Source organism: Lipomyces oligophaga, assembly GCF_038497815.1.
Source record: "Lipomyces oligophaga strain CBS 7107 unplaced genomic scaffold V1516scaffold_2, whole genome shotgun sequence".
Lineage (NCBI taxonomy): Eukaryota > Fungi > Ascomycota > Lipomycetes > Lipomycetales > Lipomycetaceae > Lipomyces > [Lipomyces] oligophaga.
In genome coordinates this window covers 1,712,293-1,734,138 of record NW_027117786.1, presented here as the reverse complement: position 1 = coordinate 1,734,138, position 21,846 = coordinate 1,712,293, and the positions used below count along the sequence as shown (strand labels likewise).

The 21,846-nt window shown below is 44.7% G+C and overlaps 6 protein-coding genes across 6 annotated transcripts; 3 read left to right on the top strand and 3 right to left on the bottom strand.

Moving 5' to 3' along the window:
* The first annotated feature begins 51 nt into the window (after positions 1-51).
* Positions 52-1,641, top strand: V1516DRAFT_634919 (WD40-repeat-containing domain protein). Its single transcript, XM_066920004.1, has 3 exons — positions 52-298; positions 364-464; positions 521-1,641. Exons 1-3 carry the CDS (start codon positions 145-147, stop codon positions 1,385-1,387), a joined length of 1,122 nt encoding a protein of 373 aa, XP_066779323.1. The 5' UTR covers positions 52-144; the 3' UTR covers positions 1,388-1,641.
* On the bottom strand, positions 1,512-5,739 carry V1516DRAFT_671920 (armadillo-type protein). The gene is made up of 5 exons (XM_066921660.1): positions 5,687-5,739; positions 5,190-5,638; positions 5,032-5,110; positions 4,523-4,977; positions 1,512-4,472 (listed from the first exon to the last, which is right to left on the bottom strand). The coding sequence occupies exons 2-5, from the start codon at positions 5,277-5,279 to the stop codon at positions 1,917-1,919; spliced, it is 3,180 nt and encodes a 1,059-aa protein (XP_066779322.1). The 5' UTR covers positions 5,280-5,638; positions 5,687-5,739; the 3' UTR covers positions 1,512-1,916.
* Positions 5,733-10,309, bottom strand: V1516DRAFT_671916 (NUC185 domain-containing protein). Its single transcript, XM_066921659.1, has 3 exons — positions 9,739-10,309; positions 7,777-9,652; positions 5,733-7,706 (listed from the first exon to the last, which is right to left on the bottom strand). The coding sequence occupies exons 1-3, from the start codon at positions 9,936-9,938 to the stop codon at positions 6,051-6,053; spliced, it is 3,732 nt and encodes a 1,243-aa protein (XP_066779321.1). The 5' UTR covers positions 9,939-10,309; the 3' UTR covers positions 5,733-6,050.
* A 2,712-nt stretch (positions 10,310-13,021) lies between these two features.
* V1516DRAFT_219427 (NAD(P)-binding protein) lies at positions 13,022-14,563 on the top strand. Its single transcript, XM_066918760.1, has 2 exons — positions 13,022-13,333; positions 13,404-14,563. Exons 1-2 carry the CDS (start codon positions 13,314-13,316, stop codon positions 14,305-14,307), a joined length of 924 nt encoding a protein of 307 aa, XP_066779320.1. The 5' UTR covers positions 13,022-13,313; the 3' UTR covers positions 14,308-14,563.
* A 1-nt stretch (position 14,564) lies between these two features.
* V1516DRAFT_219428 (glycoside hydrolase superfamily) lies at positions 14,565-16,254 on the top strand. The gene has a single exon (XM_066918761.1). It carries the CDS (start codon positions 14,714-14,716, stop codon positions 16,154-16,156), a length of 1,443 nt encoding a protein of 480 aa, XP_066779319.1. The 5' UTR covers positions 14,565-14,713; the 3' UTR covers positions 16,157-16,254.
* On the bottom strand, positions 16,254-18,834 carry V1516DRAFT_219444 (uncharacterized protein). Its single transcript, XM_066918762.1, has one exon. The coding sequence runs from the start codon at positions 18,467-18,469 to the stop codon at positions 16,352-16,354; it is 2,118 nt and encodes a 705-aa protein (XP_066779318.1). The 5' UTR covers positions 18,470-18,834; the 3' UTR covers positions 16,254-16,351.
* Between the last annotated feature and the right edge of the window lie 3,012 nt (positions 18,835-21,846).

Below are 21,846 nucleotides of genomic sequence, written 5' to 3'. Positions count from 1 at the left end.
ATCATCGGTGTACACAACATGACTGCCGCAGGCGTTCCTTCCAACAGCAGGTTTGCCTACTGATTACCAGTCGCTTCTGCCTGACTTGTTCGCGATTCGACATAAGATTTTAAAGCAGCTGGTATCTGCGAAAGAAATCTGAAGATGAATGTTCATAAATCTATAAATCCGTCCGGATCAACGCGCCCGAAACTGCTTTGCGCGTCGTTCAATCAAGATCAAGAGTGCTTTGCAATTGGCCATGAACATGGGTTTCAAGTATATAATACCGATCCAATGGAACGACGAGTAAAAAGAAGTACAAATATTATATACTTTGAAGTATTTTCTAGAGGGTTTCTAACCATAATTATTTCTTTATAGATTTCGCTGATGGAGGAATTGGTATTGTGCAAATGCTTCACCGAACCAACTATTTAGCTCTTGTTGGAGGCGGACGTACTCCGAAGTATCCTCAGAACAAGGTGAGCCATTAACTACTTCATTTCAGCAAATTTTAAAATACTAAATCTTTAATAAGGTCATAATTTGGGATGATTTAAAAAATATAGCGGCGCTTTCGCTAGAGTTCTTATCGCCCGTGCTTCAAGTTCTTCTGTCGCGCACACGCATTGTTGTGTGCTTACGGAACAAAATTTACGTATACATATTTTCCTCACCGCCAGTGCGATTATCGGTTTTTGAAACGGCAGATAATCCGTCAGGAATATGTGCACTCCAAAATAACCGACTGGTGTTTCCTGGTATGACTGAGGGACATATACAAATTGTCGATCTGTCGCCCAAAGGTCACGACCGAAGTCTTGTTTCGATTGTCCGAGCACACAAAAGTAAAATAAAGTGTCTTGCAATTTCATTCAATGGATTATTGATTGCAAGTGCGTCCGAGACGGGAACAATTATTCGGATCCATTCAGCAACAAATACCGCCCTGCTGCATGAATTCCGCAGAGGTATTGACCGAGCGGTCATCCATTCACTATCGTTTTCACCCTCGGCGAGCCGGCTCGCTTTACTTTCAGACAAAGATACTCTACACGTCTTTGATACTTCGCCAATATCCGAGTCGAGCAATCGGCGCCATATTTTATCCAAAATCCCTCTATTACCCAAATATTTTTCTGGTGAATGGAGTTTTGTTTCGTCGCGGGTCTCTGACCAGAGAATCGGTCGGGGAACTTTGGGATGGGCCTCTGATGACTCTATTGCCATTATTTGGACTGCTGAAGGTATACTCGAGAAATATACCATCCATGAACGAGTCGAGCCAAAGAGGCCTACTGGAGCCATCAACGGAACGAGTCCTCTTCCGATTCTTGCTGATGAGCAGTCTCCAGAAGGTTATGACCTTGAACGGGAAAGCTGGCGAAGCTTTGAAGATATTTAACCTATTGATGTAAATCGAGAGCGTGCTATAAATTGTGTGATATATTCGTCGAGATATTATTTCGTGATCACTTGATTCCAATAGCCCAGAACGCTCCAATTATTTTCCGGCAAGTTTGTGTTATACGATAAGTAAATTGTTCTGTATTCATATGCGATAGGCGAAAATATGAAAGCGAAAAAAAATTAATAAAAAAGTAATAGCAAAAGCGATAATAGAACAGCAAGATACATGCAAAGATTTACAACATTTAAACCACTAATAGCCATAATATCTGTGGAATAAGAGATCGAATTTTAGCGCAGCTGCGATTTGATCAAACACATACGATGCATAAGTAAACCGAAGTAAAGCTAAACAAGCAGTAAACAAGGTATAAGACAACACCCAAACAGGATAGAAATCAAAACCCTAAATATGACAAGCTCTAAAACAAACAAAAATTTCATACAAAACATAATCGTGGGTCTCATAACAAAAAAGACAGTAAAAAGGGCACAACGTAACTTCAATGAACTTATGAACAAATTTATGGCATGGTATTGGTCTGAACCTCGTGGGTTTTAGCAGCTTGATCGGCCTCCTCCTTGTATGCATTTTGAATGGCGGATTCAATAACGGACCTTTGCTGGTCATTCAATCCAGCCAAAATACCACTTCGAGCGCTATCTTGTTGGATGGCTAGAAAGACGTCTTTGACGACTATGTAGAGATTAACCTTGTCGAGAGGAGATTGATAAAGCGGCTCTTCCTCGAGCATTTCGTCCGCGAAATCAGAGTCCAAGAAATCCAACGATTCCTGGCCTAAGCGAACAGCTTCGTTTGACAGAAAATCAACGTACTTATTGGTTCCATCGTCAACTTGCTCTCCACCTTCATCTTCTTCATCTTCCTCGAACTCTCCGCCTTCGTCTGGTTCATCGTCCCAATCGCCTGTATTCGGATTCATCATATAGTCGCTATAGACGTTTTGATCATCAACACTGAACTCCTTCATCATTGTTTCCCGCTTCTGCAATGCATCAGGAAGCGTTTGCAATAACAGGACCAAGCCGTGCAAAAACTGGGGTATACCGGACCGGATCGATTCAGGAACTTCATTCGGCTGCATCATGATGATTGACAAAATTGCCATAATAGATAATCGTTTATCGTGAACCCTAGTGAGCTTTGGAATGTTATTGAACCACAAATCAAAAAAATTGCCTGCTTGTCCTCGCGACTCAAGCGCAATAAAAGCAAGTCGAGGATTATAGTACATGCAATTGATTATGATCTCCAAAATACTAACGAGATAAGAGTTCTGTTTGAGATCCTCTTGCCCATCTTTAACCGACAAGCGATTGAGAGTTAGATCCACAAAATATTGGATATAATCATCAAGACAAGCTCGCTCTCCCAACTCAGGTTTCAGATTCAATAGCAATGTTTGAATCAGTCGGCAGGCATCCTGTCTGAATAACATTCCAATCCGATCATCGTTTTCAAAAATAGTGTTGACAAAGTCAACCATCGTAGCGACGTAATTAGGATTAACTCTCAACTCATCGGTGCCATAAATAACGTAGCTCTCCAAGCAAGGAAGTAAGTCGTCAAAGTAATCGAGGCCACTAGTTTTGAAACTCTGGTGTAAAAGTCCAAGTAGGTTCCACATGCCCGGTGTGATCCTTCTTAAAGTGTAGCTGCTTGAATCGACGAGCTCAAAAACCTCGCTATAAAATTCTGTCTGCTCATGTTCCAAAACGGCTGTTACAACAGGAAGAATCGCATGCTCAAGCTGCAATACCAGATCAGGTGCATTATCCAAACTTAGTAATAGCGTAGTTAAAGTGTTTAAAATTCCTAGAATCGTGAAATCACCGTAATCAGTATCATACTGATCAGGATCCGAGTTCTGCTTTTCGATCATATCACTCAGCATTCTCAAAAACTGGTCTCGTAGCTGTTCTGCGAGTTCGACTGCAAATGGTGCTAATTGCTCAGAAAACATATCGACAAAATCTTCCATGACCCCCATGATTTGATCCATGTCGACTTTCTTACTAAGTTCCATCAAAATACCCATTAGCGGCTTGATATTCTGAGAGAGTGCATTTCGAATGCTATCATTCCGAGCCAGAGGTTGTAGAGCCAAAGCTGCTTCCACCTGAACCGGCAAGTACTTATCGTGAAGACAAGTCGTCACGCTTTGGTAAATGAAGACCATGTTATTGGGATCTTTGAAATCTGCCTCAGCAAATCGATTTACAACCTCACAGGCTCTTACACGTAGATAGCCATAAGAGCTTTGGAAATCCGAAAAGATGTAAGACACAAAAAACTGTTCCATCATTTCTGCAACCGGGCTCTTTTTGCCGAGAATAACATGCGACAAAGCTCCAATCATTCGTAATGCGCCTTCTTTCTGTCTCGCTTGAACCTCGTCCGTTGGATTTTGCTGCTGATTGGCCACGATACCATTGATGAAGTGCAAAATACCATTAAAAGTGGCCTTTCTGCGTCTCTCAGCAACCGAGACTAAGAAATTTATGGCCATAATATCGGGACTAGGATTCTCATCGAAATAATCTAGTCGTCGATGAATATATTCAACGGGTTCATTTTCGAACATATCAATGTCGTCATCACTCAGACAGATCAGAGGAAATATAACATGTGAAACGAGAACATCGACATGAGGTCGCAAAATTTCCCAAGTGATCTTCGGTTTGACTGACAGCTCGCAGTAGGTCATAATCAAATTTAGAACAGGAGCGCTCAGCCAAAGCTGCTTATTGGCCCAAAGGTCGATCTGATGTAAATAGGCCCTGAGAATTTCAGGGGCGAAATTTACAGCGAAATTCTTTGCAAACGACGAATAATCTTTCATGGCTTTAGTCAGTGAGCCTGGATCTCCGTAGCGTGAAAAGAGTCTATTCAGATTTCTGAATGCCCATTTCTTTGCTTTCCACCAAGGAAATTGAGTCTTTTCATCGTCATCCTGAGGAGCAATGTCAGCAGGAATCTCTTTAGCGACAACCTGTAGCATTAAATTTCCCCAGGGAAGTAAAAATGACTGTTCCTGCAATCTTGGAGCCAATTCAAGCTATTCAGTTAGATTCCAAAAAATAAAAATGACGACAAAAGGGAACATACATAAATAGCAGCATGGTAAGATTTCATGATTAATCTCATCATATCTCCAGCGACAGTACTATTTTCTGAAAGAATGTTTGAACCGATCTGGACAGTAACTGGGAAGGCTAGGTCAATGATTCTGTTCAAAGGATCACGCCCTTCCTTATTTCTCCATTTATACGCTTTGGTAATTTCGGCCAAGCAAATGAGGCCAGTGTGAATATGCTGAGCCTCCTGCGAATGAAGCAGCTGAATCATGAGATCAAGGAATTCGGGCCATTTTTCTGGATAGTCATAAGATACAACTTTATTTAAGATCGAAATCAAATGCTGCTGAGTATGTGGGGACGCTGAAAGAATTGCCGGAATAAGCCGTTCGCGGAATGCAGGCTTTTCATTCTCAGCAATAGGACTTTTGTTAAGATCTTCAAATTCCCAGTTTCGAATGATTTTGTTTTTGAGAAACACGGCTGCTAAATAAAAAGTTAGAGATCACTAATCAATGCCAGAAATGCACCTCAATATACCCGAGATCTGCACGGTTCCAAAGGGCTGAGCCAAAACAATGTCCAAACAAGCTGTTATAAAGCCCGGCGCTCGACTTGCCTATAATCACGGTCAACCAAAATTAAGCTAGACCAAAAAACAAACTTATTATCGCCGGTGAAAAAGAAGATCCACGTACCTCATTGAGTTGGAGCTCTGCTTGCTTACGCAGATTCGGATTCGAGTCCAGGGTCGACGCGAAGCATTGATGCAAACCGTTTACGTCCATGGCAAGCAGGACATAAATATATAGATATAGATATATATCTAATTATAGATATATCTATATGACAAATTATTTACAGATAAGATAAAAATAATGAAAAAACTTGGATCCAACGTAGCGCTAGACTAGTTCAATAGTAGCCCATTCAAGGCCTAACTAGGTTCTGCGCTTGGATCTAGATATCCTGGCCTTCGTCGAGCCGATTCGGATCAAAGCCTTCAATTAGATCAACTCAAACCTTAAGACCAGAAAATTCTGTCCAGTCCAATCTAAAATATGTCTGATTGTGACACTTTGACGCAATAACTCTTACCGAATCAGACCCTCTTCCGGAATGGAAGCAAATCTTGCCGTCCTTCAAACTACTTTTTTAATTCTTTTTTCCTGCCACAGCGAACACTCGAACTTACATGTAATAAGGGTATTGTGGTAATCCTAGGAACAACCAGCGCGGGATTTACTTGAGCTAACTGTGTCTTGGGTACAAAAAACCACTATGTAGACCTCAAAGAGCTTACTGGGCTGGTTCAATTGTTGCTCAGAGCATCCGCGAAAAAAGTAAATATTATGTTCAAATAAACTACAAATGGGTATACACCACCTGAGGAAGTGGTATACCGTCGGCAGTTTGGCATTATGACTTGCGCTAGTTCAGCAACATAAACGCCTGCGCTACTAGATTCACAATTATTCAGACACGAAACTATTCTCGTGAACCTCTAAATTAATGCTAAGATTATCTGCGGAACCAATGTCATTCATGGCATATCTCGACTAGAGGTACAAGCTGGAACAGAAGACAATATCGCGTTTGATCTTTTCCTGGGTTAGTTCCATTTTAGAATGAAGAGTCGGATCTCCAATCAGTCGAGAAGCTGATTTGACTTCACGGCAGACCTCGTCAAGTCTTGTTATCACTCGTACAATTGTGCCTTCAAGGACATCGGTGAGTCCAGTAATTTGACTAAATGGCATTCCGCGAGCCCACTCGTATACAACTTCCATCAATCCAAATCTATGCAGACAATTTTCGGGGTCAAACAGCATCTCCTGAGGTGTTGCAATTTGATGTGTCAATTGCACATCATTGACTCGTCGTGCTATCTCGATAATCTTAGCCTTTCCTTCTTCTAGACTATGCGTGAGCGTTCTTGGAATAACTTGCGACTTCTGATCAAATACAAAACAAGATAACAGCGCTGCGATCTCCTCAGGCTCATATTCCGCCAAAAAATTTTCTAAGATTAGTTCTGTAACAATCAACTCATGGCCTGAGTTAACTTCACACGCAACTTTGCCTTTGAGCTCAACGTTCATGTCTTGATCGATAAAAGCCAGATCCTTCAAAACATCAATTCGTTGCATATAATCAGGAAGCAATTCCAGATTCTGATCCGAAATCCGATTTTTTAAATCTTGGATATCTTTTCGTAACAATGCCTCTTCGTGGAATGCAACGAAATGCTTGATAAAATTTGGACAGTTCAAGCAATTTGCCTTGGAAATTTTTTCTCGTAATTTCCGCCGTTCCTCAACCAATTCAGGAAAATTTTGCGGACACCATTCCCCCAGGTTAAAACTTGCTTTGGATGCTTCCAGTAATTTTTTTCTAATCGAAACGACCGCCTTCTGATCTCGTTTAGATATCTTCTGCATTAAATTTGTACCCAATTTTACATCAGTGATCATTTCGATAGCAGACGCAGGAACAACCCGCTCGACCAGTACGCCATCTGAAACCAGATCTCCAATTAGATGTCGAACTTCCGGCACAAAAGGAACCGCATCACTAGGTAGCTTTTCTCCTTTTCCTTTCCGAGGAAACAATCCACAGACAGTAAAGCGATTCAATTTTCGAGGGTCCACGTCAATTACAAAACACAATGTTCTTGAGCTGTCTGGCATCTGCACAGATACTAGCATTGAACGGAGTCGAGCAGGCGCCGTTTCTGAAAATTTCTGAGCATTTTGTTTGTATGCCTGCATAGCTTCGTATGTCTCCTGCAAATCTGTATCACAAATATCACATGGTTCTCGATTGAGACTCTTCAAATTGGCTTCAGATTGCTTGACAGAATCTTCATGTTCCGGAATCAGACTTTGCGACGCGTTCTCACTAAATGATCTTTTAATCATTTCTTCGACTTTTAATTCTTCTACTCGTAGTAAGTTCAACATCATATTATAAGTCAAACGGAATTGACTCTGTAATTTAGTTGGCTGTCCAAGAATCATTGTATTTAGTGCTGTAGTAGGAGGCATCTGGTCACCTGCAACTGCTATAATGACGGTTCCAGTAGTATCCAATCCTCTACGACCAGCACGGCCAGCCATTTGAGTGTATTCTCCCGGGAGTAAACTTCTGAATGTTCGACCGTCATGCTTTCTGGTTGCCGAAAACACAACTGTTCGAGTGGGTAAATTGAGGCCCTGCTGTATGTTAGCATCTTGCTTCGCGCCGAATCATGCGAAAAAGTTAAAAACAAGTAGTTAATCATACCATTGCAAATGTTTCCGTAGCAAATAGGACCTTAACCAAGGTCTTGGAAAACAAAATTTCAACTACTTCCTTGACAATTGGAAGTAGGCCACTATGATGAACTGCGATACCTCGTGAGAGCATTTCTCGCATTCGCAGGATCTGTGGCAACGATTGGTCTTCCTTTTTTAACCGGCTCACTGCATTATCAATAAATAAACGTATTTGTGCACGCTCCTTGGCATTACAATAGTTCAAGCTGATAAGCGAATTTGCGTACTCTTCCACCTTCTTCCGCGAAAACACAAAAATGACAACAGGCAATAGTTTCTGCTGTTCAAGCGAGCGAGCAAGTCGTAACCACGCATTCTTATCAAAAGATGCATTATTTCGAAATCCTCCTTGATTATTTAAAAATGCACCTCTGCCACGAGCACTGACGGGTCCCCCGCGTGCACCACCTCGTGCACCACCGCGTGAGCTGCCACGTGGAAGGGAACCACCGCGGCCGCCCCGTTGAGATTGTGATGATTGAGGGGCGTTCTTAAGCGGATTTAAAGCTTCTTCAGCATCTGACCAACCTTGCATAAGAAATCTCTTTTGAGAATCGACAAGTTTAAACATTCGATCCTTAGCCCAGATAAAATGTTCCAAGGGAACAGGTCTCTGAAGGGTCGAAATAACATAGATGTCCTTTCGTTTGGTTCTTCCTACCCAACTGGCAAACTCATAAGTATTAGGAACTGTTGCCGAAAGTAAAATGAGCTTGATATGATCGGGCAACATGATGATGACTTCTTCCCAAACTACACCTCGTTCTAGATCATTCACATAGTGAACTTCATCAAAAATAACAAATTCAACGTCACGAATCAAATCAGCACCGCGATATAGCATACTTCGAAGAATTTCAGTAGTCATGATTAGGCAGCTTGCTTCTGGGTTAATCTGAACATCACCGGTCAGAACTCCCACATCGTCAAAAATTTGCTTGAAATCCCGAAATTTCTGATTACTTAAGGCTTTGATAGGCGAAGTGTAAATAGCTTTAGTCATATTTCGACTCGCCATAGCAATAGCATACTCGGCCACCACCGTCTTGCCAGCAGAAGTATGAGCAGCGACAAAAACGCTGTCACCCTGTTCCAAGTGGTATACCGCTTCCTTTTGGAAGGTATCCAGTTCGAAGGGATATTCACGAGCCAGCTGAGGTACTAATTCGTTAAAATTCTCAATTTTCGTCTTAACATCAACCACGTGGGCCCATTCTCTCTTGCTACCGTTCAACAGCGAGGAGCGGCCATTATGGTACTGCATCTCAAGCAGAGATTTTATAGATTCTGTAGGGAGAAGTTCGTCAATCAAATCGGGATCGACAGTGTTCTGAGCCACAATTTCTCTAATTTGTAGGAGCTCCGAACCATTATCAGATTGAGCATTCTCCACAGAGGGGGACATCGCATTTTCATACGATTCTTCCAAAACAACAATATTATCGTTCAGATTATCGACCGAATCGTCGACAATCTTCAGTCCACGAGTCAAACCCGGTGGAATACTAAACAGACCATTGCTGTCTCGCTTCACAAAGTTGGATACTTCAGCGGCCTGGATTTCGCTGGCTCTGATTGCGATGCTAGGATCGAGACCACCGGGCGCAAAAGGTCTGAAGCCTGAACGTCCTTGCACAAAGTCAGACTTTCCAGAAGGAGCACGTGCGAACGAACTAGAATTCTTCGAGTTCTCTGATCGGAGAGGTCGCGGACTTGTGTACAGTTCATGCCCAACGATTTTTCCGTCTATACCTGCGCGAATAAAACGAGTGACAGATCGCGTTTGAGAAGACGGCAGCTGAAAAAGTTTGCTGTAGAAAGAATCTAGCTGGATTTCGGGCTGTCTGATGGAAAATTAGAAAAATTTGGAGCAGGAATAGAAAAAGGAAAAACAGAAATGAAAGAAGGAATATCGGAAAAGCACTCTTACGATTGCAACTTATCTAGCCAGGATGAGCTAGTGAATGCCGCCGGCGGGTTGAGAAAGATCTGCTGCAGTTCCGTCACTAGACCAGACTGAGTCTGCTCACACCTGATGGCGGAAGATTGAGAATCTGCTGGCGGATCGCGAGATACAACATCGTCTGTGAGCTGAGAATTCAGATGTGCAAGCCGAATCGCAGAATCCATTGGCTAAATTCTGGGTCGATCTGGCTCTTCAGCTGCTATTAACCGCGCTTGTCCAAAAGTGCTCTTAAAGAGAATCAGAAGTTTTGGCGTTCTCGCTCGTCCAGTCCGAAGTACTAGGTTTGTCCCTTGTTGCCGACGTGCGGCTCAAGTCTGCAAGGCTAAAGCTGGGTCAGAAGCGAACGGGAGAGGGTTTAACTATGGTTTAATATTGTGAACTCATGGCCAAAAGTAGTCTAAATTGGTAGTCTGGAAAGGTTAAGGAAAGAAGGCTGGCTGACGTGTTGAGACGAACGTTAGCGCACTGTCGGGACTGACATTGCTAGCTGAGGAGGTAGTGGGTAATAAATACTGTGGTCGTTGGAATAAGGAAGCCAGACGTAATGAGACAAGTGCATAGAAGCCAGGATTGAAGGAGCATAGCGTGCGGTTCGGAATAGCATATGGCAAACACTTGCAGCAACACAACACGACAGATTGGAGATATAAAAAGTGCAGGATTGGCGGCTAAAGACTATGTCGTTAGATACAGAAGACTCTGGCTGACGCTGTGACTCTTGTATTACTGGGCGCCGGCAATAAGGCACTCTTTGGTCCAGGGACTATCATTCCTCAAGCGGACTGTCGATGCAATGAGGAAGCCAACACACAGGACCGGAAGCAGTGTACGGCGCCAACCCAAGCCAGAGCAGTGCGGAGGACTCGTCTTCGTGTACCAGACAAACAATATGTGCTGGCCAGGAGTGCACACGACAACTCATTCGACAGATGCAAAAAACCAAAAAGGAAAAAGCTCGGCCTGTAATTGCGGCAGGTTGCATGGGAGGAGACGTGAAAAAATCGATCGCCGGAGTCTAGTAAGGGTGATTCTGTAATACCGGTAAATGTTCCTTCTACAGTACAGACTCCAAAAGTATGTAGCGACTATTGAATACGAGTTTTCGCGATATTTCAAATTGTCATATTTAAGGATGTATTGCACGTAAATGAAGCAGAAATGTATGGAAATTTTGCTGACCATCGCAATATCAGAGCACGGGTAGTATTTCAGCTGCAACCCACGGTCAGACAGAGCATATTAATCGGAGTGAGCTTCCTGAATGGGACGATAGAATTGGATCAGGAGCTGTACGAGATTGCATTTCGCTGCTGCTCAAGCCGGATCATCACGCGTTCAGCGTTACGTGGATGTAAGGTCTGAAAATGCAAGCAGATCTGGGAATTAACAGGCTGTAGACTGGCAGCTCCGTGTAGCGGCGAGCTGAAACCAGAAGCTCTAGTCGCACGCGACAAGAACAAATTAATGAACTACGCAGCTCGCCCAGGAATTCAGATTTAACAAGAAATACAGAACGAATACAGATAGCCGATAGCAGATACTAGGATCAGAAATCAACGAGGGTCCAAACAAGAAATTTGAGACGAGTCACAGAAAACCGGCAGAGGCAAGCAAGAACTTTCGGCAGCGGCGAGTGGAAATGGGATACAGTTAGCTGATCGACGGATTTCCCGTTTACTTTTTCTTCTGGTCCCATCAAACAGCAGTGCGATTCCAGCTACAAGAAGTTCCAGCCCTTTGAAGCGCAACCCAAAGTAATCTGACTAGAAGAGGAAAATCAAATTAAAATAGATTTACGACTTTACACAGCAATATGGCGAAGAGCGCAGTTAAAGTGTTTTTGTTCCCAGCAAGATCGACTCGGTCCCGTTTGCTCGATTGCTCGATTACTCGTTTGCTCATTTGTTCGTTTGCCTGCTCGCCTGCCGCTCGCCTCTGCTCGCCGCTCGCCCCAGCAACAGCACCAGAAAAGTCTAATTCGAACGGTTGTCTGTCTATATCCCGAGACGGGCGACTGCGATAATCGTCGCGGCAGCCAGAAAAGTCTGTTTTGAGTTACGCTTTAGATCGAAGAATCGCGACGGCGATGCCTCAGGTTGCGTCAACTAGAGACAAGGTCCTAGCTGAAGTGACCACAATCTCTAGCCAAAGAAAGCCAAAACAAACCGAAGACGGCCCGCATGGAAGGAACAGAATACGCTCAGCCTTTGGACTGATAAAGCGTGGCGACAAACAAAAGCAATGAGAGCTGCCGACAACCAGCATTTGGCGGCGTCCATCAGGGGCTGGTTCATAGCTATGTCTGGGTCTGTATGAGCTTCCGAACCATCAGAGAGCGCCAACAGTCGAAAAGAAAGGTCAGAATTATATCGCCGATATTATTTGACAGCGATCTTCAGGCCGCGATAAAACTAGATCTAGTTAACAGCGTAAATTTCTACGCGAAAATGTATGTAAAGTTTGTGCATAAGCGCTATAGATTCTCTGATGGCCAGCATCAGTCAGCAAAGCAGGCTAAAGCCAGCTTCTGGAGCTCTGCCCAGCACAACACAGCACAGTCAATCAATAATATTATCTATACTAAAGGCATCTGGCCGGCGCCGTTCTCGTACGAAGCGACGTACAGACGCAAATGCTTATAGAGTCTGTGTCCATTTCTTAACGCTAAACAAACAATCCCCGCGCTGACTGACCCACAGTTGGACAATCTCAGTCCGTTATTGTCAGTTTAAACCTATCCAGAAATACACTCGATCTTTGTGCCTGGCGCACTCTAGCCGAACGCGCGACCAAAACGTTAATAGGGATGATCCATCCATCTTGTCCTCTATGTGGGAGTTTCCGCTTGAGGCAAGTCCATGCTGCGAAACTTAGGTCCCAGCTGGCGCTGCTCCCAGCCAGCCGTCCTGTCCCAGACAGCAATAGTGCAAGGCAGCAGGTACAGCACTTCGCCATAGTGGAAACCGGTAACCTGCACAATACCAAGATTGGACCCAAAATGCTGTTTTTCTGCCAGTTCCTCGCCCTCCCCGTCGGGATATCGTGATTCTCCAACTCGCCAGGCGCGATCCGTTTGCCAGAACTCGCTGTAAATATCTTCTTGCTGATCCCGGACCACCTCTGCTTGTCTGCGAGCGCGGTAGTCGAGGAGCGGTCGCAAATAGAACGTGCTTGTTGGTGCCTGTTCAGGCTCGAATCGACTACACTGTGCTCTCCCCTGTGCTCTCCCTCGCGCTTGACAAATACACGCACGTCCGCACTCCCACCTCCACCCCCCTCGGCAGGAATTTCGCACAATCCTGCCCGCTTACTTGTTGGTTATTCCTGCTCGAAAACCAAAAAAAATCGGTCCGGCTCTTCCTCTCCGTTTTCGGACGCCCTGTGCTTTGTCCCGGCCCCCATAGTCTTGCCGTCGCGTCGACTGCTGCCTCTATATATATGTACCTACTAAATCTGGTTTTCGCAATCTTACCTGCTTGCCTCTTATCTGCCAGTCTGGTCAGTGTTCGTTTAATATTTCAATAAATCGCTAGTCAAATATGAAAGTATTAATTCTGGGGTATGCATTATTGTGTCTTGCAGTGCGTTTAATTCTGATTTGCGGATTTACTAACTTGGCTGCTTCTCAGTGCGTCCGGATTCATAGGTCATGCAGTTGCCCTGGCATTTGTATCTGCAGGCTATCAGGTCTATGGTCAGTCTCGCAACGATTCCTCCATAGTCAGATTTCGCCAGGACGAAATTACACCTCTTATTGGCGAGCCTACCGACGTTATTCGCATCTGGGCGAAGGGAATGGACGTTGTCATTGACTGCTGTCGAACAGGACCCAAGGGACAGTTCTGCATAGCCAACCTAGAAGCTGTTCTTGCGGCGTGCGTTACTCGCTCGCCCCAACACAAGTTGACGTATATCTATACTTCTGGCACTTGGACTCACGGAACACCAGCTTGTCATGACGAGCTGGGCCGGATTTCCGAGCGAGCTCCCATCGGTACAAATCTGACACCTCTGATCGCCTGGCGTGCAGAGTTTGAGACTCGCATTTTTGCTGCTCCCACTTCGGAACCAGGTGGTGCATCTTTCAGGCCAATTGTAATTAGACCAGGGTTGCTCTACGGTCGATCAATGTCTTTTTTGCACTCCTTGTTCCTACAGGCGTACACCAAGAACCATATCACTTGGCCAGGCATTTCTGGTCAATCACGGTACAACACAATTCACCAAGATGACTTGGCTCGTCTATTTCTTCTTGTTGCAGAGAGGGCCCCAATTTTTGGAGGACTTGCTGTTGATGCGGTGAACCCACAAACAGAGTCGGCTGACGATGTTCTCAACGCTCTTATCGCTGCCGCGGGTGGGGACAAGACGTACAGTTTGTACGAACCCGTCACAGACCTCGATCTCGCGTTATGCGTTGTTGGTCGCCATCAGGTTTCTCTTGGCTACACTCTTGCGGGCTGGATTCCCCGCAAGGCCGGTCTCGTTGATGGTATGCGCCAATACTACGAGGCGTGGAAGGCCTATCAGTAAGCCGCTATCGCGCCAGACAGCATACAATTACTTATGCTGCCGCTGATATTCACGAAATAGGGATCCTATAAATCCCTCTGTAAATTTTTTTGTATATTTTCCGCATTGGTCTTGTTTTTGTTGATGTTTTTTGGGCACTTATTCTGTCATATTGTACTCCATAGTTCGGCATTTTTACCTAATGAACCAGTCTAATGAAATCATACTCCACGTGACTCACGTGGGAGGAGCTGGATGTGAAACGGGCTTGAGTTCGCACAGCCAAGACTAAGTCGTCACCGAAATACAGTAAAACGTTTAGTTGCTTAAATCACATATATTATAAGATCAATTTAAATAGAAGCCATTCTGGCTATGCATCGCAGGAGGTGCAGTTCTCGTGAATATAAGACACGGTCCGAGAAAAATGTTAACGACCAAATTTCCAAGCCAGAAACCCATTCCACCTCATTCACCGCCAAATAGGCGCGACATTTTCCAGTCAAGACTTCATATTGGAGCCAACCTTGGGGGATGGTTTTGTCTCGAGAGATGGATTGTACCCGGAATGTTTTCAGCTGTTGAAAAAAAATACAGCTGGGATGAATCAGAGCACACTGCCGTGACCAGCGCCGTGAAAGCCCTAGGTATATCAAAGACCAAACAGAAGTGGAACAAGCACTACGACACCTTCATCACTGAGGATGATTTCAAATATCTGTCACAGCATGGACTTAATGCTGTCCGGATCCCTCTTGGCTACTGGATTGTCGGTAAAGAGTTTTCCCAGGGTACACCGTTCGAAAATGTCGCTGAGGTATATTCTGACGCATGGTCCAAAGTTAACCGTGCAATTGATCTCGCTGCGAAATACGGTATATCTGTTTTGCTTGATCTGCACGGCGTTCAAGGAGGTGCCAATCCAGATGCTCACTCAGGCGTTATTGGCGGTGGAAAGTTTTTCGAAGAGAAAAATTCTGTTTCGAGCGCTGTTCGCACTGTTAAGGCTATGGCAGAGAAGGTCCGGGGACGCGAAAATGTGATTGGAATCCAAATCGTCAATGAAGCCAGTGCACATGTAGATCCAATAACATATTATGCATCTGCGGCAGCTGCAATTCGTGCGGCCGATCCCGCTCTGAAAATGTTTATTTCTGATACCTGGGACCGCGGGAAGTATCTTGACTACGTTCGCGACAAACCCGGTGTTGTTGTAGACACACATATTTATCGCTGCTTTTCTGATAAGGACGTCAAGGCATCTCCGCAAGATCTGATTGCATCTGCGAAAGGAGATGAAAGTAATTTATCCACCCGTGCAATCGTGGGGGAATACAGCTGCACTTTATCCAAGACATCATGGGAGAAATCTAATCCCAATGATCATTTGCAACTTCGTCGTGAATACGGCTGTGCTCAGACGCGCGCCTTTTCCCGTTCGTCGGCCGGGTTCTTCTTTTGGACATACAAATTTGAAGAAGGTAGAGGTGGTGAATGGGATCTTCGCGAGATGCTCGACAGCAAGTGCTTGCTTTTTCCTCATACTCAATTGGGCCACAAACCTCCGGCAAATAGCGACGCCTTGGCTTCCGAGGCAACTCGGAGTCATGCAAATTACTGGGATTCACAGGCCAAGGGCAGACAGATGCAACACTGGAGATTCCAAGAAGGGTTCCAAACTGCCTGGAAAGACTCTGATGTATTTTGGTCATTTTCGAGTAGTCTCATAGGAGCGCGCGAGGAATTCAGAGAATATCGGAAACTTTCTCATGAGAAGGAAAAAGGCGGTGGTGAATTCCTCTGGGAGTTCGAACATGGGTATGATGCTGGTTTGAAAGCATTTAGACAAGCTGTGAAATCCGATATTTGAGTTGTTTTCTTGAATTTTATTCTCTGGAGTTGGGGGGGGTAGGTCGGGCGGAGATGGGACACTTTATGAAATGTGAATTAAGTAACGTATAATAAATTTCACCAATATACTAACATGATATAAGAACAAAAGTATAAACAAAACATAACGTATGACTCCCAAACTCCTCAATAATTATAGAACAGCTATTTAATTTTAATTCACAGATGACGAAACTGGTAATGAGGAAACAGGTAGTCTAGGTAGTGGTCTATCTGGAGCTGGACCGGCCGGAGATTTGAATATGATTTTTCTCTTTGGAGGATGGCTAGATGACGACCGTTTTCCGTCGCTATTTATACTTCCACATTGTGATGATGGGCGGGTGTTAACCTTGGATCCACCTGACGCTAGATGCAAATTCGATAGATCTTTCGAAGATCTGGAATCTTGTAACGGAGCAGCTGCCGCCAGAATGGCTCTTTCCTTTCCGCTGAATTGACTTGGAATAGGCATTTCATGACTGGATTCGGGTATTGTTTCTTTCGTTTCCTTTTCATGTTCAGGTTCGCCATTAGCACTGCTGCTACGGCGACTAGATGCCGTAGTTGCGCTACCCCGGCGCGAAGAGCGACTGCTTGCAGTCCGCGTAGGACCACTATTTGCACTTCCTCGACGACCATCGTATGGACCAAAATCAAATGCAACAGGAATCCCGGCTCTATGTCGTTCAGCATCGTCAGCTGCTTGCTGAAGAGTGGCCTGTAACAGACTGAATCCGGATGAGTCACGACGATTAGACAGACTATGTGGTCGAGATGGATTCCCCATGGAAAGCGGACTCAATGCAGATGGTGGTGAAGTGTCAGATGGAGATTGCAATGAAGATGTTGCAAGCTGTGGTAATATGGGTTTTGACGACATGGAATTGTGTGGGGTATGGTAGCCTGATGGAGTAACATTCCCAGAACTAGACTTCATGCTTGTAGTACTAAGAGCCCGAGAAAGCGACTCGATTGGCTCACCAATGATACCTCCACGCTTTAAATCGAACGAGGGAAAAATGACAGAACTCCGATCGGCTTGCATGTCTGTAGTTGTGACAGGAGTACTAACAGACGGCGAGACAGGAACTGAAAAATCTTGCCGAATATATCGAATCTGTCCACGAACAGCATCCATCCAGCGAACAAACTCAGGGGCCGTCGTGAATACAAGCAATGCAGACTTGGGCTTGTCGTCATGAAATAGGTGAAGATTATGCAAAGAAGAAGATGATGAAGAAGTTACAGTGGGGCCAATTAGTGATGAATTAAAGGTTGGCACAGAAGAATGTCGGGAAGAAGAGTTGCTAGAGTAATAGAAAAACAAGGACGACCGCTTCGATGATTGGCTTGTGCTTTGCTGGCTTCCATAATCAACCGACGAAGCATGCGATCGGATGCAGTTATCGGAAATGGAACCTGCATCAGTCTCACTATTCGGAACAGCGGAAGACGTCGTGGAGTATCGTTTAGATACAGCCACTCGCTCAGCAATGCGCAAAACATATTGGCGACCGACGATATCATCCGAAGCATATGCAACAGAGTCCGGGCCGAGCTTGACTACCAGATCTGGAACAGAGGTAGAAGATGGCCGTAAGGGATAGCGCAAAATTGCACGGGACGTGAGAACAAAAGTGCGCTTTGCAAGATATTGGTTGTTGGAGCTCGCAGAGAAGGATTGATTAGAGGAGCCAAACGAGAAGATGGAGTCGTGGGCGTTGCATTCTAAGGTTTCCTGGAGGATGGCGTGCCTAGAAGCAACACAGAAAGGGAGTTTTTTCAATGACGAAGACGATATGCTGGAAAAAGAAGAGGAGGTTGGATCAGTAGGGGCTGTATACGATGGCTTGAGAGAATTTCGATATCGGGGATCGTTAGTGCCAGGATCGACAAAGGAAGAAGTTGTCGACTGTCGAGTAAATAGAGCTCGCAGACGATTCCGATGTCTAGAGGGTACCGACCAAGACGATGGCGAACTATTTCTGTAGTTTGGCTGGGAAGTCTGCGAAATACCTGATGGAAGAGGGCTGACAATTGACGGAGAAGTTGAAGCAGAGGAAGAAACGGAGACGGAAGATGAAGCAGGAAGGTCTGCGGAGAGAGCGGTAGAGGAAGGAAAGGTTGAAGGTCGGGCGAGCTGTGCCAGGGAGGGGCCGGAAGCGGAGGGTGACGTGTGCGTATACTGACGACGCAAGCTGGAGGAGGAGGCTCCGGGCGAAGAAGAACGAGAAGTCGAGGGCGAGTGCGAAGGAGACGAGCCGACCGAAGAACGGAGAGAAGATACCATTGCGACGGTCAGTTGGAACTGCGATTACCGACAGACTGCCTAGTGAGCGGTATGTCTCTCAAGAGCAGGAGCAGCAGGAGCAGCAGCACCAATAAAAAAGGTCTCTGAAAAAAGCACCAAATTGACGAACAACTATCCTGTCCCCGGAAATATGTAACACGATAGCACGCAAGCTGTAGTAAAGGTAGTAAAAGTAAAAGTTCAAGCAAGGAGAACTCTCTGATATACAAAGAGCCGCGATCGGCAGTAAGGAGGTGCGGCTCTCGATGGAGGGAGAAGCCCAGTCTGTCGAGACGCAATGTACTGCCGCGACGAAGAGCGAGCGAGGCGGACGGCGATCACAGAGCAGACGGGTTAGCAACAGCTACAGATCATGATCGCTGGACGCGGTGGAGAAGGCTGCAGGCTTTATATATACGAAGTTGGGGATGGACGTGAGACAAAGGTTTTGTGGAGGTGGACGAGCGAATGGTAGACCCTGGATATGGATTTACTTGCTGGGGTGGTGGTTGTTGCTTCCCCGGCCAGCCTGGACTAGCCTTCCTGTCTGGACGTGACCGAAAGCCCGATGCCGTTTTAGTGCGCGACAGGAGGCAGATCAATCGTTTACTGTGTAGAAGACACATACTGCAATGCTCGTGTTGCTAGAATTAAAACACTTTTTCGAAGGCGCCGCCACGAGACTAGACTGTAGATGGAATAAAAGTGCAAGACAGAAAACGAGAGAACTATGACACTGTTCGGGCCTGGTATCACAACTTCTCCACTAAATTTCTGCTTCACCTGCTTGCGGTCTCGTATGGTTCGGTGCTGTGCTCTTAGCCCGACTAGGGTTTCTCCACTCATCACTCTTCTGCACACTTATTCTGCTGTCCATAATGCCCATGTTTTTTTTTCCTTTTCTATCTCTATTTATGCTGAGCAATTCATGATTTTTTTTATCGTCATCATTTTCGTGCTATTAATTATTATCCACTGTTTTACCCACTTTCTCGTTCCTCCACTTTGTCTTTGCCACAGGCCTATTTTTGTTCGCTCTTGGGCTCTTCTCACTCCATCCCACCTGTACACTCTTCTTCTCGGAACTGCAGCAACAGTGATCTAAACGAAAACGACCCAATTTTCTGACTCTGTGCTCTCAAAGCCTCACTCTCTGGCCGCACGCCGTATGCACTAATCTCGATCCAGTATCTCGGTGCATGTGACTTCTGGTCATGTTGGCATCATGTGATCTGTCATGTGCCGTTTTCGGGCCTCTCCGTGCAAGCACTGCCCAGTTCTGCGGGCGTCGTCGTCATTTTCTCATTTTCGTCATTCGTGCACTCGCAGACTAAGAGCTGTCATGTGCACTTCTTTCGGCCTCCCGGGTCACACATAAATCACGTGTCAGCGCTAGGCTGGAGTTAAGATCTAGTTGGGACGTGTAGTTTAAAATACGGACAGCTACAGAACACTTCAAGTTAGTACTAATGAATCCTGGAAGGTTTGGTTTGGCGCATTGGCACTTTGCGTATTGGCACTTTTCGTATGCTGAATATCACGTTTATGCAGATGTGAGATGGGTCTAATCGCGATTGGCGTAAAAGACTTTTAAGTTGGACAACGAGTGACATGTTGTCTCTGGATAACACAGCATTTAATTAATTAGCTTTTGTTGCAACCTTGTAGAATATCTGGCAACTGATGAATAAAGAAGTCTGCTCCCGACGTGTTGATATTAATCTTGGAAAACATGCAAAAACCAAAACAGAATTTAGGTTTTTTTTAATATGTCAATCAGTATAGCAATTTCGAAAGCATTGATGACCGATTCCATAGGACTTGCATATCTAGACTAGCGGTTCTAATCCAAGCATATAAAATGTTCATGTGTCGGCGCCGCATTGACAGTGACCAAGAGCGGAAAACGGAAATCGCTGAATGCGTTGCTAGCGAACGAGCGTTGCAAAAGACATACCTGTTATCATTCAGTTTTCTGTTTGGAGCCGGGCCGTTGGATCCTTGAGGGCGTTAGATATCAGGCGAGGATAGTTGCGTGGGATCCATTTTTGCGAAATAACTGAAAGTACTGTCCTGTTTCCGTTAGGTCGCAAGCATTTTTCTACATTTCTAAACTATCAGTCCCAATAATTATTGAAAAGAAGACTTTTAAAGCAGGGCAGTCCAGGTAATCTCAGCGAGACGATGAAGAATAATATTGGCAGAAATTGGACAAAAATTGTACAAGTCTATGTTTAGTAAGGAACGCCTTCGATCAAGAGAAGTCTCGATGAGCTAACAGAGTTCGCCAAAGTCGCAGTACTTGAGAATCAAGCTTAGAAGCTGAATGCTTTGTATTAACGAGTCATATAATAAGTTTTTGCGATGAGAATTAACTTATAAGCCATGGAATGAGAGAAATATTGAATCCTTCTAAACAGGACCAGGAGTACAGGTACTGCGCTAAAGTCGGAATTCACAGCTCATCAACAGGATAAATCCAGTGAAGCAACCCAAATACCCAACGCTATGTAATAACTCTACTTCCTGAGGCATATATATCTTTCTGTTTCAAACAATTCTGCATTTAGTTGAAGCACTTATGCATTAAGAGCTGCTCATGATTCATTCAACCCGGGGTATGTAAACATGATGGAGAAGCGGATGACCTTTCCCAGCCGGTCAAGCAGTCACGTATAATCAATGAAAAGTATTCAAGCTGCTAGCCAATAGAATTATCCTGTATGCTACTACTCAAATATACACTCGACTATAGATTATTTTCTTTAGTTCGTATTACCATTATCATTGGAAACTATGCACATGTTTGTGAAGTTTAGAAAACTGTGCCTTGGTAATACTGTTTGCCCATGTAGACAGGTGTCTAGCGAAGGAAATACATAGCTTACAAAGGCTTCATGGAGAGATCCGGCTGAGTTTGCAGCATGAAATTGAAAAGCAGCACTACAGTTAACCGAATTAGAGAACCACGGGTTCTAGAGTCAGTAGCAGCTGACTGAGTTACTTCAACGACTCGGACTTGGCTGGCAGTGCCGTGGCTGTTGACAGTGCGAACAGACAGCATGTAGCATACATGTTACAGTTACATTGTTCACAGAAGTCAGACTATCTGTGAGCCCTGTCAAGATCTGATTGAAAAATAGACAGATATAAAAATAGAGAAAAGGAGAAATAGAAATAGAAATAGAAGAGAGAGGAAGGAGGATAATAAGTAGAGGAAAGAGCAAGAGGAAATGGTAAATAGGCTGGAGAGGTGGGGGAGATAGTTTTGGTGTGGTAGGAAGGTAGAGAAGGATAACTTATTCGAGGGGTTAGAATCAGTCTGTTCCGGTGTGAAGGTGTGCAACCTGGAATATGCAAACTGAAGATAAATAAAT

Bases quoted from the DNA above. Each gene is read 5' to 3' on its own strand.
- V1516DRAFT_634919 (XM_066920004.1), top strand. From the start codon at position 145: ATGAATGTTCATAAATCTATAAATCCGTCCGGATCAACGCGCCCGAAA. The intron at 299-363 runs GTACAAATATTA...ATTTCTTTATAG, and splicing joins GGAACGACGAGTAAAAAGAA to ATTTCGCTGATGGAGGAATT. The intron at 465-520 runs GTGAGCCATTAA...ATCTTTAATAAG, and splicing joins CGAAGTATCCTCAGAACAAG to GTCATAATTTGGGATGATTT.
- V1516DRAFT_671920 (XM_066921660.1), bottom strand. From the start codon at position 5,279: ATGGACGTAAACGGTTTGCATCAATGCTTCGCGTCGACCCTGGACTCG. The intron at 5,111-5,189 runs GTACGTGGATCT...CCGTGATTATAG, and splicing joins CAGAGCTCCAACTCAATGAG to GCAAGTCGAGCGCCGGGCTT. The intron at 4,978-5,031 runs GTATATTGAGGT...CTTTTTATTTAG, and splicing joins TGGAACCGTGCAGATCTCGG to CAGCCGTGTTTCTCAAAAAC.
- V1516DRAFT_671916 (XM_066921659.1), bottom strand. From the start codon at position 9,938: ATGGATTCTGCGATTCGGCTTGCACATCTGAATTCTCAGCTCACAGAC. The intron at 9,653-9,738 runs GTAAGAGTGCTT...ATTTTCCATCAG, and splicing joins TGGCTAGATAAGTTGCAATC to ACAGCCCGAAATCCAGCTAG. The intron at 7,707-7,776 runs GTATGATTAACT...AACATACAGCAG, and splicing joins CTACGGAAACATTTGCAATG to GGCCTCAATTTACCCACTCG.
- V1516DRAFT_219427 (XM_066918760.1), top strand. From the start codon at position 13,314: ATGAAAGTATTAATTCTGGG. The intron at 13,334-13,403 runs GTATGCATTATT...GCTGCTTCTCAG, and splicing joins ATGAAAGTATTAATTCTGGG to TGCGTCCGGATTCATAGGTC.
- V1516DRAFT_219428 (XM_066918761.1), top strand. From the start codon at position 14,714: ATGTTAACGACCAAATTTCCAAGCCAGAAACCCATTCCACCTCATTCA.
- V1516DRAFT_219444 (XM_066918762.1), bottom strand. From the start codon at position 18,469: ATGGTATCTTCTCTCCGTTCTTCGGTCGGCTCGTCTCCTTCGCACTCG.